The sequence below is a fragment of the Scylla paramamosain genome, chromosome 4, assembly GCF_035594125.1.
Source record: "Scylla paramamosain isolate STU-SP2022 chromosome 4, ASM3559412v1, whole genome shotgun sequence".
NCBI classification, from domain to species: Eukaryota; Metazoa; Arthropoda; class Malacostraca; order Decapoda; family Portunidae; genus Scylla; species Scylla paramamosain.
Genome location: NC_087154.1, coordinates 1,182,501 through 1,200,000, shown reverse-complemented (window position 1 = coordinate 1,200,000; position 17,500 = coordinate 1,182,501). Strand labels below are relative to the sequence as shown.

Here is a 17,500-nt window from a genome sequence, read left to right as displayed (position 1 = left end):
TCCACCCGATCTTCACCATCACACCTTCATTAACACGAGCTCACCTTGACTTTAACCATGGCCCATAAGATTTATGATTTTAAGCGAATACGACATTTAGCTGAAGCGTGGTGTCTGTAAAAACATCCGCTTCTATTGGCCTAAAGACACAAAAGCGAATGTCACAATGGAAACACACACACACACACACACACACACACACACACACACACACACACACAAGGTTTATCTAAAAAACTGATAAAAGTAAATTGTTAATATATCAAAGAATCACGAAAATGTTGAAAGAACAAGAGTTTGTATATAGGATTGAAAAAAAAAAGAATTTTCAAGATATCTTCTCCATTTTTCGGATTATGATATATAGGGTGTCCTTAAAATCTGGGATAAAAGAAAAAATAAAGACGAAAGTATAGACTATTAAGGGAAAACTTAATATCTATTTCTCATTCTCATTTCCTTTGTGTCACCTTTATCACCAACATATGATACACAGGGTATCCTTAAAATCTGGACACACAGCAATAACAGAAGAAAATAAAGACAAAAATACAGATTATCAAGGAAAACATAATATCCATTTCTCATTCCCATTTCCTTTGTGTCACCTTCATCACCATTACCAGTCTCCTCACTACATACCTCGCATCACCTCTCCAGCATTAGTCTTTCACCAATGTCACCTTTTATCAACTCCCTCCATCACTTTCACCAGTCCATTCATCATACCCATCACTATCAGTAATCTCATCACCACACTCCTAATAGAGAATGAAGGAAGGACTAGAAGTGTAAGGAGTAACATTTTCATTTTCTTTCTATCTGTGCGGGTAAAACAAATAGTGGATGAGAATTCCTGTGTGTCCAGTCTTTAGGGACGCCCTGTACTATTGCCTAGATATAAAGAGGTAGCAGAACGAGTGGCCGAAGGAAGCAAAGTAAATGGCAAATGTGGAATGCAAATCAATAAGGGGAAATGCAAAATATTCACATATAATTCAACGGGTGGAAAAAAAAAAAGTGAAAATTATAACAAACTAAAATCTAAGATAACAACAATTAGATCAGCTCCTGTGACACCAAAATATGAACACTCAGCTTATTTTGCCGAGGAGGGCTCTTATTGGTGGATGGAAACCAAAACACAAACTATGTTAAAAGTTACAGACACTAAACATGAATAATTACAAAAAGAACTAATCCCTAACTAATTCAAAATATACAAAAGAATCTTCTCACTTTTCCAGACAATATAATTATAATTTTTTCTTTGAAATGGGTTGTTGCGTGGTTGTGTGACGCTTAGTGCGAGATAGCTGCGTGCTTTGGCTGGAAGTAATGTGGGTTGTTTTCTGGCTGGATGTAATGTGTATTGCTGTTGTTTTCATGTGCAGTGGCTGTGTCATATTGGTTCTTGCTTGGCTGGGTGTGATGCTCAGTTTGATGTGGTTTTGTGTGATATGACTGTGTGATATGGGCTGCTGTGTGGGTCTTTAAGGACACCTAATCTTACCTAACTTAACCCTAGACATAACCGGGGTGGCTTCTCTCCCCTGGATCCTTTCTTAACCTATAGAAGAGTTGAAGTGAGTCGTCGTCTCAGGGCGGGGGTTTTTAAGAAGAAAGTGGTTGATTTTCTCACTATCATATTTCCTTATATACTTAACGTAGAGCTGTAAAACTAAAATAAAAGAAGCGCCAACCCTTCTTCTTTACACTGGTGTTATTGCCAGAATTCCAGGTGTTGTAATTTAACCCCGGATGACTTGGCGTGTGTTCGTTTGATAGGTTATGGCTGCGGCTTCAGCTGATGCGCTCGCAGCTTTGTCCTCCTCACTGTTCACTGGTGCTGTTTCGTCTTGTTCACAGTACATTCTTATGTTATTATAACGTATTTCCTAGTATTTTTTTGAGTTGAAATAAAAAAAAAAAAACTTCTTTACATTATATTGTAGTGTAACTTTCCTTAGAAGTTTTGATGGACATGGAGAACAGAAGAAAAAACAACAACAGCTGCTCCTTTTCACTACGTACTAATGATGATCCAATTACTTTCCTTACATTTTGGCTACTGATATGAAAAAAAAAAAAAAAAAAAAAAAAAAAAAAAAAAAATATATATATATATATATATATATATATATATATATATATATATATATATATATATATATATATATATATATATATATATATATATATATATATATATATATATATATATATAAACGAAAAACTCAATTTGCTCGATAACATTACATCTTGTTATAATTGTCATATAAATACAATAAATATATCACTTATTGTACACTAGTGTAGTAATGTCTATTACTTTAGTACAGGGGTTCTCAGCCTTTTGCAAGCTAGGCCTCCTCAAAGCTGGTTCAATGAATTTGGGCACTCACCCCTCCTCCCTGTGCCACCCACTCAACCCCCTACCCAATTATGCCACCGTAGATAGATAGATAGAATCAGATCGATAGATAGATCGATAGCCCCTTGCTGCATCTCCTTTGTACTAATAGCAGTGAGTTCGTAATTTTCCGTGATATTTTCCCCTCCCGTCCTATGCTCGCGCCGACCCCCGGGAGTGTTCGCGTCCCTCCAGGGCACCCCCCCAACGTTTGAGAACCACTGTTATAGTACATTACTCATCACTATTCATACTAGTATACATCCTTTGAGTGAGTCACTGTAGCAAGTGGACGCACGTGGCTGCCTTCCCTTCACGCATCGGGGTGAGTCGACTAACCTTCCATCATTTATGGAGGTTTTAGGTGTACTGAGACTAGACTGGTGCAAGCCAGTAACTTTTGAGTGTTGCCAGTTCATGCTCAAAACAATTATCGCCCTCCTGTATTTGACTGAAGGCGGGAAAACGTCCTCACGCACATATGCATCACCCGCCCTTTCCGTAAGCTCGCTGGTTAGGGATTAAGGACCTGACCTAACCTAACCTAAATGTATACCTTAATAGGAAGTGGAACATCCAGGGTGTGGTTGGTCGACCTCCTCTTCCTCATCCTCAAAGGGTACTGGCGCCACCGATTGTTCAACACTCGATTAATTCCGGCAAAACACCGTGCGATCTCAAGAAATGTACATCCAAGTCGTCTTGTTTATAAAACTGCACGATAAAATCCGTTTTTAAATTTGCGTCCACTACACTCGTTCGCCATTTTCACACTGCGGGTAGCCAGCTGACTGCCGCGGCCGCCACGGGGCTGCGCGGAATAATAAATCCGTTGTGTCGTTTATTTAATATCTCGCATATAAAATGCGCCTCATAATAAAATGCTCATGATAAAATGCTTATCGTTCATTAACTTCAATACAACGAATGAGCTGAAGTTACTTACGGACAATAAAGCAATTTTCTATTTGATTTACACATGAGATACTTCCTGAGGCGCATAAGAAGTGTTCCAGGGCTCAGTGTGTGACAGGAGCCGTACTGTACACACAATTTGTGGATTTGGGTTCTGGGAGTTACTTCTGATTTCAACGTGGATTTGTGAGTTATCTATAGGAGGGCGCTGTCTAAAACTTGTACAGACGTACACTACAGTAAGTAGACTATACCACCATGTCAGTGTTCAGCGCTAAAGTTAAACGTAAAGTTATCGTAAACATTAACCGTTCCTTCTGTTGTTTTATCTTTGGCAACGCTTAATAAATTACTGATGGCCCTCGCGACCATAACCAAGTGTATAATTGGCCCTCGAACTGATTAGAGCTTGACACCTCTGGTATATGAGTACGGAAGAGCGCCATCGCCATATCACCGCTTAAATCTGATTCTTGCGACGTTAAAACTTCCTATTTTGAACGTAATTAATTTCAGTTAACAAAACCGATGAGATTCGATAAATACATGCCCTTATTAAATGTAAAACAATCAAATGCTGTCTCCCAGTCAAGCAACATCTTCAGGCAACCTGATGTCGACTCACATATTTTTCACCACACACCAAGGTCTGTCCAGATCCACTTATTACCTGATCAACATACCTGTGGGACACTCAGGGTCAGGCTTCGGGTACGACTTCGGCAGTTCTGCTTTCCTCTGACCACAAATAAACGTTCCGGTGTCGTGTTCGTAGCCGTCCCCTTGTACGTAGTTGTCTGCTCTTTGTCTACAAACAAAAGCCTGACTGCTGTGAACACTTTATAGGGTCTATTTCATTTCAATATTAGGTTAATCTTTTAACCAAATTTTCAGTCATGTTGTTGTGAACAGGGTGTTGTGTTCCTAGCTGTCCTCTTGTTTGTTGAAAACATTAGCCAAATATGGTGATGAAATAGACTCTATAAACCAGTCAGGCTTGTGTTTGTAAACAAAGAGCGGACAGCTACGTACAAGGGCACAACTACGAATACAGACACCGGAAAACACAGGATGCAACGCAAGAGCCCACCTCACAACACACACGACGACACTGACAGGCTGGCTGAGTCGCATCGCTTCCGTTCCGCTTTCGAAGCCGTTCGATACTTGGAAGATACATTGAGGTTTCAGCAACAGAAAATTATATTGTAGGACGCAGAGAGGCTTCATACTCGTATAGTGAAGAAATAGTCATCCACACTTAAAATGAGGAACGTTTTGCCCTTTGCTACATACATCTCGCAGTCATGTCTTCACACATTGTCTTGTACTGAGCGTCGCTGCAGGCAAGGATTTCGAAGTGACGGTACACATTTTACAGATGTATTCAACTTGTGAAGATATAGTATTAAAATACTAATGAAAATACTGCCTTCAGGGGTGCATTTGATATTCTTGTACTATGAAGCTATACTAGACACTGGGGATCGGATACTCCAATCCTGCCTACTACATGACAATTCATCTGACTCCTGAGCCGATCACTCGTTACGGCCAGGTTGTTGTGCGACGCGTCTTACCTCTCCATCTTTATATATATATATATATATATATATATATATATATATATATATATATATATATATATATATATATATATATATATATATATATATATATATATATATATATATATATATATATATATATATATATATATATATATATATATATATATATATATATATATATATATATATATATATATATATAAAGATGGAGAGGTAAGACGCGTCGCACAACAACCTGGCCGTAACGAGTGATCGGCTCAGGAGTCAGATGAATTGTCATGTAGTAGGCAGGATTGGAGTATCCGATCCCCAGTGTCTAGTATAGCTTCATAGTACAAGAATATCAAATGCACCCCTGAAGGCAGTATTTTCATTAGTATTTTAATACTATATCTTCACATATATATATATATATATATATATATATATATATATATATATATATATATATATATATATATATATATATATATATATATATATATATATATATATATATATATAGTATTTATGTGTTTTCCTCTCACTTTCTTCACACAACGCACGTACGTAGACGAAGCATGAAATTGGCAGCATTTTGCTCCCGTGATAAAAAGAAGAAGGAAAAAAAAAAAAAAAACAGCTCTCGATTTTGGGGAGCTTCTGAAAAGGGAACTACGAGATCGCCTTACATACTAATGTTTCGGAGGGCAACTTGAATCGTTAACTTATTCTTTTTAATTCAAGAGTGTTGATGGTCGATACCTGTTATTGATGTCATCAATATAACTGGTATAACCTCTTATTGTTGCTTCTACTACTACAAGTAGTACATAGTCGTAGTAGTAGTAGTAGTAGTAATAGCAGTAGTAGTAGTAGTAGTAGTAGTAGTAGTAATAGCAGTAGTAGTAGTAGTAATAGTAGTAAGAACAATAGCAGAAGAAGCAGCAGCAGCAGCAGCAGCAGCAGTAGTAGTACATAGTAGTAGTAGCAGTAGTAGCAATAGTAGCAGCAACAGCAGCAGCAGATAGTAGTAGTAGTAGTAGTAGTAGTAGTAGTAATAGTGCTAATTACTGTAGCAACAGGAGTAGTTGCAGTAGTGGTAGTTGTAATAGTTGTGTTGTTGTTGCTGGTGCAGCAGAAGCAACAGCAGCAGCAACAGCAGCAGCAGTAGCAGCAGCAACAGCAGCAGCAGCAGCAGCAGCAGCAGCAGCAGCAGCAGCAGCAGTAGTAGTAGTAGTAGTAGTAGTAGTAGTAGTAGTAGTAGTAGTAGTAGTAGTAGTAGTTTGACTACTTAACTTCCAAAGTGGAGCACATTCTGACCCTCTTCCCTTTGGCAGAGATCTCCATTCTTAGAGACTTCAATGTTCACCACCAGCTTTGGCTTTCCTCTCTCTTCACTGACCATCCTGGTGAACTAGCCTACAACTTTGCTATCCTCCATGACCTAGAGCAATTGGTGCAACACCCTACTCGTATTCCTGACCGTCTTGGAGATACGCCCAACATTCTTGACCTTTTCGTGACCTCTAATCCTTCTGCTTATGCTGTCACCCTTTCTTCTCTGTTGGGCTCCTCCGATCACAATCTCATATCTTTATCTTGCCCTATCGCTCTAATCCCTCCTCAGGATCCCCCTAAGCGAAGGTGCCTCTGGCGTTTTGCTTCTGCTAGTTGGGGGGACCTGAGGAGGTATTTTGCTGATTTTCCTTGGAATGACTACTGCTTCCGTGTCAGAGACCCGTCTTTGTGTGTTGAGCGCACAACAGAGGTGATACTGTCTGGCATGGAGGCGTACATTCCTCACTCTTTTTCTCGACCTAAACCTTCCAAACCTTGGTTTAACACAGCTTGTTCTCGTGCTATATATGATAGAGAGGTGGCCCACAAAAGGTACTTAAGCCTTCCACCACCAGAATCTCATGCACTTTATATTTCTGTCCGGAACCATGCCATAAACTCCTTCATTAACAGAAAGTGTCAAAACCTTTCAAGATCTAACTCCCCTCGTGACTTCTGGCATCTAGCCAAAAATATCTCCAATAACTTTGCTTCTTCCTCCTTCCCTCCTTTATTTCAACCAGATGGCACCACTGCTATCACATCTATTTCTAAAGCTGAACTCTTCGCTCAAACCTTTGCTAAAAACTCTACCTTGGACGATTTTGGGCTTGTTCCTCCCTCTCCTCCACCCTCTGACTACTTCATGCCACGTATTAAAATTCTTCGCAATGATGTTTTCCATGCCCTCGCTGGCCTAAACCCTCGGAAGGCTTATGGACCTGATGGGGTTCCTCCTATTGTTCTCCGAAACTGTGCCTCCGTGCTTGCACCTTGCCTAGTCAAACTCTTTCAGCTCTGTCTGTCAACATCTACCTTTCCTTCTTGTTGGAAGTTTGCCTACATTCAACCCCTACATTCAACCTGTTCCTAAAAAGGGTGATCGTTCTAATCCCTATTGCTTTAATTTCCTGCCTATCTAAAGTTTTTGAATCTATCCTCAACAGGAAGATTCTTAAACATCTATCACTTCACAACCTTCTATCTGATCGCCAGTATGGGTTCCGTCAGGCCCGCTCTACTGGTGATCTTCTGGCTTTCCTTACTGAGTTTTGGTCATCCTCTTTTAGAGATTTTGGTGAAACTTTTGCTGTTGCCTTGGACATATCAAAAGCTTTTGACAGAGTCTGGCACAAAGCTTTGATTTCCAAACTACTCTCCTACGGTTTCTATCCTTCTCTCTGTAACTTCATCTCAAGTTTCCTTTCTGGCAGTTCTATTGCTGCTGTGGTAGACGGTCACTGTTCTTCTCCTAAATCTATTAACAATGGTGTTCCTCAGGGTTCTGTCCTGTCACCCACTCTCTTCTTATTATTCATTAATGATCTTCTATACCAAACTTCTTGTCCTCTCCACTCCTACGCTGATGATACCACTCTGCACTTTTCCACGTCTTTTCATAGATGTCCAACCCTTCAGGAGGTAAACATATCACGCAGGGAAGCCACAGAACGCTTGACTTCTGATCTTTCTAAAATTTCTGATTGGGCAGAGCAAACTTGGTATTGTTCAATGCCTCAAAAACTCAATTCCTCCATCTATCAGCACGACGCAACCTTCCAGACAACTATCCCCTCTTCTTCAATGACACTCAACTGTCCCCCTCTTCTACACTGAACATCCTCGGTCTGTCCTTTACCTATAATCTGAACTGGAAAATTCACATCTCATCTCTAGCTAAAACAGCTTCTATGAAGTTAGGTGTTCTGAGACGTCTCCGCCAGTTTTTCTCACCCCCCAGCTGCTAACTCTGTACAGGGGCCTTATCCGTCCATGTATGGAGTATGCTTCACATGTCTGGGAGTGTTCCACTCATACTGCTCTTCTACACAGGGTGGAATCAAAAGCTTTTCGTCTCATCAACTCCTCTCCTCTAACTGACTGTTTTCAGCCTCTCTCTCACCGCCGCAATGTTGCATCTCTAGCTGTCTTCTACCGCTATTTTCATGCTAACTGCTCTTCTGATCTTGCTAATTGCATGCCTCCCCCTCCTTCCGCAGCCTCGCTGCACAAGACTTTCTTCTTTCTCTCACCCCTATTCTGTCCACCTCTCTGACGCAAGAGTTAGTTATTCTCAATCATTCATCCCTTTCTCTGGTAAACTCTGGAACTCCCTGCCTGCTTCTGTATTTCCACCTTCCTATGACTTGAATTCCTTCAAGAGGGAGGTTTCAAGACACTTATTAATCAATTTTTGACCACTGCTTTGACCCTTTTATGGGACTGGCATTTCAGTGGGCATATTTTTTTATTGGATTTTTGTTGCCCTTGGCCAGTGTCCTTCCTACATAAAAAAAAAAAAAGTAGTAGTAGTAGTAGTAGTAGTACTAGTTCTTTTAGTAGTAACAGCAGCAGCAGCAGCATCACCACTACCACCACCACCACCAACAACAACAACAACAACAACAACAGCAAGAACAAGAACAAAAACAACAACTAAAGAACAGGAACGACAGTAACAGGAAGAGCATCTAATGTATTTGAGAAACAATTTCTTCCTATTTATTTTAATGTAATTCTATCAAGCATGAACCCGTTACTACTTGTCCTACATTTACTACTGACTCTAGGGATTGTAATTGTCACCCTTGTTATATTCCTTATACCATTTAAAGATCTTTATCAAATCTCCTCACTCTATGTCTGTCTAAGGAATGAAATTTTAAGAAAGAACTTAAATCTCTTTTCGTAAAGAATATTTCTCACCTCTTGTAATTTTATAGTCATTCTCGTCTTAGCTGTAACAGATCTATATCCTTACTGTAATATGAAGAACAGAACTGCACAGGATAATGAAGAGGTGTGACCAGAGCCAAATGTAACTGATATGACTTCGGGAATTATACTTTTAACGTTCGTGAGTTTAATCCTAATACATAATTCGTTTTGTTTTTGGTCTCTATGCATTGTTTTCTCTGACGGAGATAAGAGCTATGACTCCTGAATAATTTTCGTCCTCTAATCTTATCGCAGCCTCTTTCTTTATTGTTTATATTTTTATTTATTATTCATCAATTTTTGACCACTGCCTTGACCCTTTTATGGGACTAGCATTTCAGTGGGCATAATTTTACTGGATTTTTGTTGCCCTTGGCCAGTGTCATTCCTACATAAAAAAAAAGTGAATCTACTCTGCTAGCGATAGATACTTCGTATTTGCTAATACTGAATTGCATTTACGATCTATCTATTCTTTTGTTCATCCAATCTAGGTCTGTGTGTAGGTAGATCCATCAGAACTTGACTTACTCAAGCTGTTAGTGTCGTCCGTTGATTACTAATATCGCCACTAATCCCATTATTCAGATCACTAATACATATTGATATACATTAATACACATTAATATAAATTAACGAAAGCAATCAATTGTAACTCTTTTCTTTGTTGCACAACTATGAACTAATCAACTTAAAATTTTCCTTTCTATCACATGCACCTAATCTAGTTCAAGAGCCTTTGGTGGCGTACCTTGTCGAAAGTCTTCATAAAGTTTAGGTATATTTTATTGTAACTATCCCCATTATCTGCCGCCTCATAGCCTATGGTTGTCTGAATTATTTTCAATGTTCCTTGCAATTACAGACTATTACTTTACTTACAACCTATGTCAAGCTGCCTACCTGATAAGTTAACATTAACATATTATCTCCTTTATTAAATATGGGAAGTACACTCGCTACCCTCCACATTAACAACACCTCTCCTAAATCTAATGATTTCCTGAAGACGTCAACCAGTGATTCACAAATAACAGCTATACATCTTGTAATACTCTGGGATATGTTTCGTCTGGTTCTCGTGATTTAAAAATTTTCATGCCTTCTATTTTCTGTTCTGCCATCTCCTTTGTTAGGGTAACATCTATCAGCTTATCGTCTTTTCCTCTGAAAATCTGCTCGCTTTCTAGTACATCTTCTAGTTTGCTATTTTAAGTCATCATCTTTCCCCAGAATGGCGTGTGCTCGGATAAAATATGCCATGGATCCCTTATGAATATTCGAAGAATGAAAGCAGTACCGAGATCTTCCTCCGAGGTTTTGCGGCAGGCAAAGGAATTTCTTAAGGAATATTATGTTTCTCTAAAAAAGTATGTCAAGAAAAATATTTTTGTTCTATGTTGTATTACTTTTCCTACTAATTGCTCATAAGGAGGGAGATGTGCAAGAGAAACAGCACCATAAAATTGAAGTGCATAAGAAAGGACCATGTAACGGAAAGAATGTCGTCAAAAGTTATGCATGAAACGTTACAAACTGTATAGTTGTGTATGGGGTGTAAAAATTCTATTCAGTATGTTAATGAATAATGAACCTGACATTACAAGCAAGCACCAAAAAAAAAAAAAAAAAAGAAACTGTACTTGCATGCTAGCATATCCTATCCACATTTCTTTTTGAACTACATACATAATTATCTTCACTCTCGACAGGTCTGGAAGTGCAGAGGAGGAAGCACGGTGGCAAGAAGTCGTGACATCAGTGGAAGGTAGAGGCACGTACCGGCTCACGCGTTCGGAACTGCAGTACGGCGCCAAGTTAGCATGGAGGAACGCCCCTCGCTGTATCGGACGCATGCAATGGACGAGGCTTGAGGTATGATTCTAGGAAGAAGCATGGCTCCTTAAAATTACAGCATGGCTAAAGTGTGTGTGTGTGTGTGTGTGTGTGTGTGTGTGTGTGTGTTCTAAACAAAATACAAATGTAGACATAATTTTTGATAGTTATTCTTGTACTATTTATTCTACCGAATTATGCCAAATTATAGAATAGCCTTGACTTTATGAATGAATAAAAAAAAAGTTATATATATATATATATATATATATATATATATATATATATATATATATATATATATATATATATATATATATATATATATATATATATATATATATATATATATATATATATATATATATATATATATATATATATATATATATATATATATATATATATATATATATATATATATATATATTACTTATGTTTCTGTTTACAGCTATTCGATGCCCGTGATGTCACTACTCCCCAGGAAATGTTTGAGATTCTATGCAAGCACATAGAGTACAGCACTAATGGAGGAAACGTGAGGTAAGCACACCATCAGGTGACCTACTTGTTCCATATCCATGTATTGCATCACCGATCATCATCCTTCAGGACTATACTACACATATAAAAATATATGAATCGATCCGTTCATTAATGTTCCAATCACCATCGGCCGACGGTCCAGGTCAGCTATCACCGTGTTTCCTGAACGAGTGCCAGGACGACGAGACTTCCGAGTGTGGAACCAGCAGTTAATTGCTTACGCCGGTTATCTCAACAATGACGGCTCCGTCACCGGCGACCCTGCATATGTTGAATTCACTCAGGTTAGTCTTCAGCTCAAGGGAATCACTTCAGATCAGCGACCCAACTGCAAAAAATGTCTGAGACTGCGAGGTAAATTCCTTACTTTCTCCATCAAACTTTTGTGTTCAGTAGTGTATATATATATATATATATATATATATATATATATATATATATATATATATATATATATATATATATATATATATATATATATATATATATATATATATATATTTATATTTATTTATTTAATTATTTATTTCACGTAAGACATCCGGAGATTATGATGATTCTGCTCAGTCACGCTGAGAGTGATTCATATTTCAACACATAAGCCATTATTATATATTTAATGGAACAGACTCAAAACAGGGTAAAACTTAAGAAATTTAATAGATCATAAAATCTGAAGTCCCACAATAATTTCCATGGAAAATTTATTGACTGTAGGAGACACCTTTTTTTTTTTTTTCTGTAATAGATTAATGTTTTTCTAGTTGTGTGAGGGCCTCGGGTGGAAGGGAAAGGGGAGTCGCTTCGACGTCCTGCCACTTGTAATGTCAGCACCAACAGGAGAGCCCGAATGGTTTGACATCCCCGACGATATTGTGCTAAGGATTCCACTGAAACATCCCAAGTAAGTGTCCAAGAATACGAATAGTCCACGAGTCTGGTCTTAAAATTTTAAGTTTCGAAGAAACTGAGATTTTGAAAGAAATCTCATAGTGAATAACTGAAAGGCCATTGTCTGTAGTTGTCAGAAATATATGATTGCATTCTACATCTCTTTGTCTTCCTGTTATTTTGAGAGCACCTGATTTTTTAATGCGTGACTTAGATATTTTTTCTATCCTGTGACATAATATTATCTTTAATAGAACTTGTTGTATACCATAATGAAGCTCCAGAAAAGGCTTTTCTAGTGACAAATTGTTATTCATGTGTTGTATTAATATCTTATAGAAAATGCTATGGTTAGTTTTAGAGTTATGGCGAAGCGTCACCCCAGGCAGGCATGCGAATCAGTATATAGTGGGAAAAATTCGGCCCGTGTGCAGCCACTTGCCACTGATGTGCGTTCATATTTAAATGTCCTGTGACTTCCAATCCATACAACTTTCCTCCTAGGACACCCTTTATATATATATATATATATATATATATATATATATATATATATATATATATATATATATATATATATATATATATATATATATATATATATATGGCAACTATAACAAATCATATTTGCTTTTTCACGTCGAGAGGCAAAAAGAATAATACCTGCTATTGAACTGGAACACTGCTATAACTTTCAGGTATGACTGGTTCTCTGAGATGGGCCTGGAATGGTTCGCCTTACCTGCAGTATCATCTATGATGCTTGATGTGGGCGGTGTGCAGTACACTGGGGCGCCTTTCAACGGCTGGTACATGTCTACGGAAGTGGCAAGCAGGAATCTGTGTGACGCACAACGTTATAATCTTTTGCAGGCAAGTATTTCTCATAAGCTTCTTTCATAACTACACTCTAAATGTATGCAGATCTATTGCTGACCGTCCCCGTATCCGTTCTGTTAGTTGCGCAGTATAGTTGCAACATGCATTCTAAAGGCCATGTTTTTTATTATAGATATTTTATTACTTACATTACAAACTTCTACACAGAATTATTACCAAAATAAACATTTTAATTATGGAAAACAAGAAAACAGCCTCGGAGTTCACATATAGGGAGTAGACTGCTCACAGACCAGGTTGTCACATGGTCTCAAGCTCGAGGTGTCTTCACACATCCTCTAATTCCAACTTTTTCTACATTAACTTTTGCTACATTCGTAGTCTAAGATTTAACTTTCAATCTGTAGAACACCACTCCGCCTCCTTTAAACCTCATCATGTTTCCATCACAGAAACTCAAGTGTCTGATGCTGTTGATAACACCCCTTCTTTTCTCTTCCTTACTACTTTGTCTACCCACAGTTCCTCACCAAAGCCGGTTGTTGCATCTGTGTACGTAACGACATTACCTGCTTTTGTGCTGACGCCCTTCAATCATCTTAATAATTTACCATCTGACTTAGAATTCAAAGTCACCCTCACAAAATTTATCTCCGCTGTACATTTTTATTATATTTCCTACGATTATATAAGATTCTTTGACTTACCAAGTGCTGCACATTCTGTTCCATTTTCCGTTTGCTGAAATCATCTTTCTTGTTTGATTCCAATGTTCACCACAAGCTTTCACTTTCGCAGATATGTCCAGAATTCTCGAGATTTTCTTAACCTCTAATTCTTCAGCTAACACTGTCAAACTGTTCTCTTCGTTGGCTTCCCTCAATCACAATATTATTTCTACATCTTGTCCTCTCCAGTATCACCTCAAGACCTACTTAAGTGAAGCCTGTGGCATTTGTGGTTCTGCCAAGTGAGATGATCTGACTTCCAAAGCTTACCTTTTGCTCTCGTTCTACCTGTGATAGAAAGGTATCTTAGTCTCATATCGCCTAAAAATCATGTTCTTTATAGTTCCGTCCTGAATCATGCCAAATCTATTTTTCAAATTACCAAGAATCTCATCATGAAGAGAAGGTATCAAAAGCTCGACTGACTTCCCTCCGGACTTGTTACATCCAGCCAAAAATATCTGCATTAACTTCTATTCTTCCTCTCTCTCTCTCCTTTATTTCTCCTAAATGGAACTACTACCACCTCCTTGGTCTCTAAAGCTGAAATCTTCCTTCAGAGCTTTATTAAAACTCTGGATGATTCTGAACATTTCTGGCTTTCACCACTAACCTCTGACTATTTCATCTGACTATTTCATACCTGACATTTAGATTATTTGCAAAGATGTCTTTTCATGACTTTTCTTGCCATAACCCTCGGAAGGTTCTTGGACCTGACGAAGTGCCTTCTATCGTTTTTAGAAGCTGTGGTTCTGTGCTCGCATGTTCCCTTACTCGGCTGTTTGTCACGCTAGCTGTAGGAACATTGTATTTAAGCGGCAGTGGTAGACGGGCACTGTTCTCTCATTCTATTGACACTGGTATTCACAAGTCTCTGTCCTATCAGCTACTCTTCTAGTAATATTTATCAATGATTTCATTCTTACTCACTCTCCTATGCACCCTTATACTGATGACTGTATGTATCCTGTACTACGTCCTTTTTCACATGTCAAACTCTGCAGGAATTTATAAATTCATGAAGAGACGTCGCAGGATGAGTGAATCCTGAACTCTATCTGATTTCAGAATGGAACAGAACAAACATTGCTTCGTTCAACCTCAATTTCTTCACCTGTATTCTCGAGACAATATTCTAGATAATTTTTCTCTCTTCCTCGATGGTACACATCTTTCCCGCTCTTCTACATTCTTGGTCTGTCCTTAACTGAAATTCTGAACTTGTAATTTCATATCTCTTTTCTTGTCAAAACAGCCTCTAATCTGCTGGGTGTCTGTTGTCATCTTTGCCAGTTTTCCCTCTCCACAGTTGTTCAGTCTATTCAGGGGGCTTTACTCGTCACTTTATGAGGTATGCCTCTCACATTTCTTGGTGCTCCAATCAGACAGCTCTTTTTGACTAGGCTGCGTCAAAACTTTTTGCCTCATCGATACCCCATCGGGCTGACTCCCTTTAACTTCTTTCACTTCATCACAACGCTACATTGCCTGCTATCTTCTACTGCTATTTTCTTGCTTAATTTGCTAACTGCATGCCTCTCCCACGCCCGCAGATTCATTGCATATGACTTTATCGCTGGATTCAGTATTTGTACCTAAGCAGCAAAGAAACAGCATTGTTTTACAGAACTGCACACCTAGGGTTGTCATCACTATCACCGTCATGCATGGTGTCAAAACTTGCCACTGAATAGTGACAAAAATATACCGGTGGTTATTTGATGTGAAACAATAGTTCATTTCATCTCCAGACATTCGGAGAAAAGATGGGCCTTGATACAAGCACCAACGTAAGCTTATGGAAGGATGATGTCAATGTGGAGGTGAACAAAGCTGTCCTTCACTCGTTTGAGGTGAGCCAATTTCAGAATTAGTGACGCACTTCCGTCAAAGTCGGTGTGAAGTGGGAGAATATTTTACGTCATGCTGCAATAGATTAATGCATCTCTTCGTTAGTTCTATTCATCATAAGTAGTTTCTGCAGCGCTTCGAAAACCAACTAATAAAAATCCATTTCACAAATAATGCATCCCTTACAACAATGACGACTATAACTGAATGTTTGTGTTTATTTTATGCGCATTCCTAACGAAGTACCATGAACACTACTATCTTTTTTTTTTACCTCCATTCTTTCAAAAACATAAACCTGTTATTACTTTTTAACTATGTAAGGCTCACTTTTTTTTATTTCCATTTCTTCAAAAACATAAACCTGTCATTACTTTTTAAGCTCACTTTTTTTTTTTATCTCCATTCCTTCAAAAACATACACCTGTCATTATTTTTAACTATGTAAGGGCTCACAATTCACTTTCTCCACACAGGAGGCTGGCGTGACACTGGTCGATCACCATACAGCTTCAGAGTCGTTCATTCAATTTATGTCCAACGAACAGCGCGACAGAGGTGGATGCCCTGCAGACTGGGTGTGGATAGTGCCGCCAATATCTGGATCTATCACCCCTGTATTCCATCAGGAGATGTCCCTGTACTACCTCAAGCCTGCCTACGAGTATCAGGAGCCTGCATGGGAAGATTTCGCCCGCTACAACCGAGGCACTGCCATTCTGTCCCCGTCACAACTCTTCCGGAAGGTGGCATTGTACGTTATTCACTGCTATTGCTCATCACACCAGCATTAACATTTAGTTGCATAATTCCATGACCAAGAACTAATCTGTTTATCTCAGTCATTTACTGTATATGCTTCTCTATGCTGTTTCGCCTCAATTTGATTTCGAACTTCATTTTACTCCATTACAATTCATTCCCTTTTCCTTTCATTACTTAAATAAATAAACCGTGTTTAATAAGTGTGATACACAACTGCCTCTTTTCTTTAAAGAATTAGATAAAAATTCGTGGGCTGCCTCTCTTCTTTAAAGGATTAGGTGAAAATTCGTGCGCTGTTTTTCCCTTTATGTGTACTGTTGCATATGAAACAAAAAAGGTATTTTCGTGCATGGGGTCATTTGAGTCAGAAAAAAACATAGGAAATCAAATTAGGTGTTCTAATATGTTCTACTGACCATGACTTACATTACAGTTAAATTAGTCTCTCTCTCTCTCTCTCTCTCTCTCTCTCTCTCTCTCTCTCTCTCTCTCTCTGCCACTACTCCAAAATTACCTCTCCACCAGGACTGTCTTGTTTGCCAGTAGCCTGTACCGTAAGGCTCTTGCAAGGCGACTACGAGTAACAATCCTTTACGCTACGGAGACTGGTCGCTCTCAGCTCTACGCCCACAACCTTTCACAAGCACTTAAGCGATACTTTAATCCAGAGGTTGGTCTTATAAACTGAATGCAGTATTGTATTTACTTCCATAAAAATTATGTCTGAAACAAAAGTACAACTGGTGATTTATGTAATATTGTCGACAGTGAGCCAGTATTAACAAAATAGATGCATTATTGCACATTCAGATACATTTATCTTAGTTTCATAGTTTTACTAGTTTCTTGGGACGGAGGCAACAGACACCTGCTGCTACTGGTAA

At 38.5% G+C, this 17,500-nt stretch overlaps 2 protein-coding genes across 6 annotated transcripts in view; one reads left to right on the top strand and one right to left on the bottom strand.

Moving 5' to 3' along the window:
• The window catches only part of LOC135098040 (apolipoprotein D-like), a 78,130-nt gene that overhangs the window by 34,750 nt on the left and 25,880 nt on the right, over positions 1 to 17,500 (bottom strand). Inside the window, exons 1-2 of one of the 5 annotated variants that reach the window (XM_064000246.1) lie at positions 4,361 to 4,462; positions 3,999 to 4,136 (exon numbers count right to left, since the gene is read on the bottom strand). The exons of 1 other annotated variant lie outside the window; for it this stretch is intronic. The gene's annotated coding sequence lies outside the window, so the exon portion shown is untranslated. Of the gene's footprint in view, positions 1 to 2,969; positions 3,120 to 3,998; positions 4,137 to 4,360; positions 4,463 to 17,500 lie in introns of those variants that run through there. 3 more of the 5 variants (XM_064000225.1, XM_064000235.1, XM_064000263.1) reach the window with 3 other exon arrangements.
• LOC135098061 (nitric oxide synthase, salivary gland-like) overlaps positions 1 to 17,500 on the top strand; it is a 40,152-nt gene that overhangs the window by 3,452 nt on the left and 19,200 nt on the right. Inside the window, exons 3-11 of the mRNA XM_064000271.1 lie at positions 10,390 to 10,526; positions 10,869 to 11,031; positions 11,444 to 11,535; positions 11,681 to 11,822; positions 12,303 to 12,442; positions 13,128 to 13,302; positions 15,752 to 15,853; positions 16,328 to 16,605; positions 17,142 to 17,286. Coding sequence (XP_063856341.1) covers positions 10,390 to 10,526; positions 10,869 to 11,031; positions 11,444 to 11,535; positions 11,681 to 11,822; positions 12,303 to 12,442; positions 13,128 to 13,302; positions 15,752 to 15,853; positions 16,328 to 16,605; positions 17,142 to 17,286 — 1,374 coding nt within the window. The remainder of the gene's footprint in view (positions 1 to 10,389; positions 10,527 to 10,868; positions 11,032 to 11,443; positions 11,536 to 11,680; positions 11,823 to 12,302; positions 12,443 to 13,127; positions 13,303 to 15,751; positions 15,854 to 16,327; positions 16,606 to 17,141; positions 17,287 to 17,500) is intronic.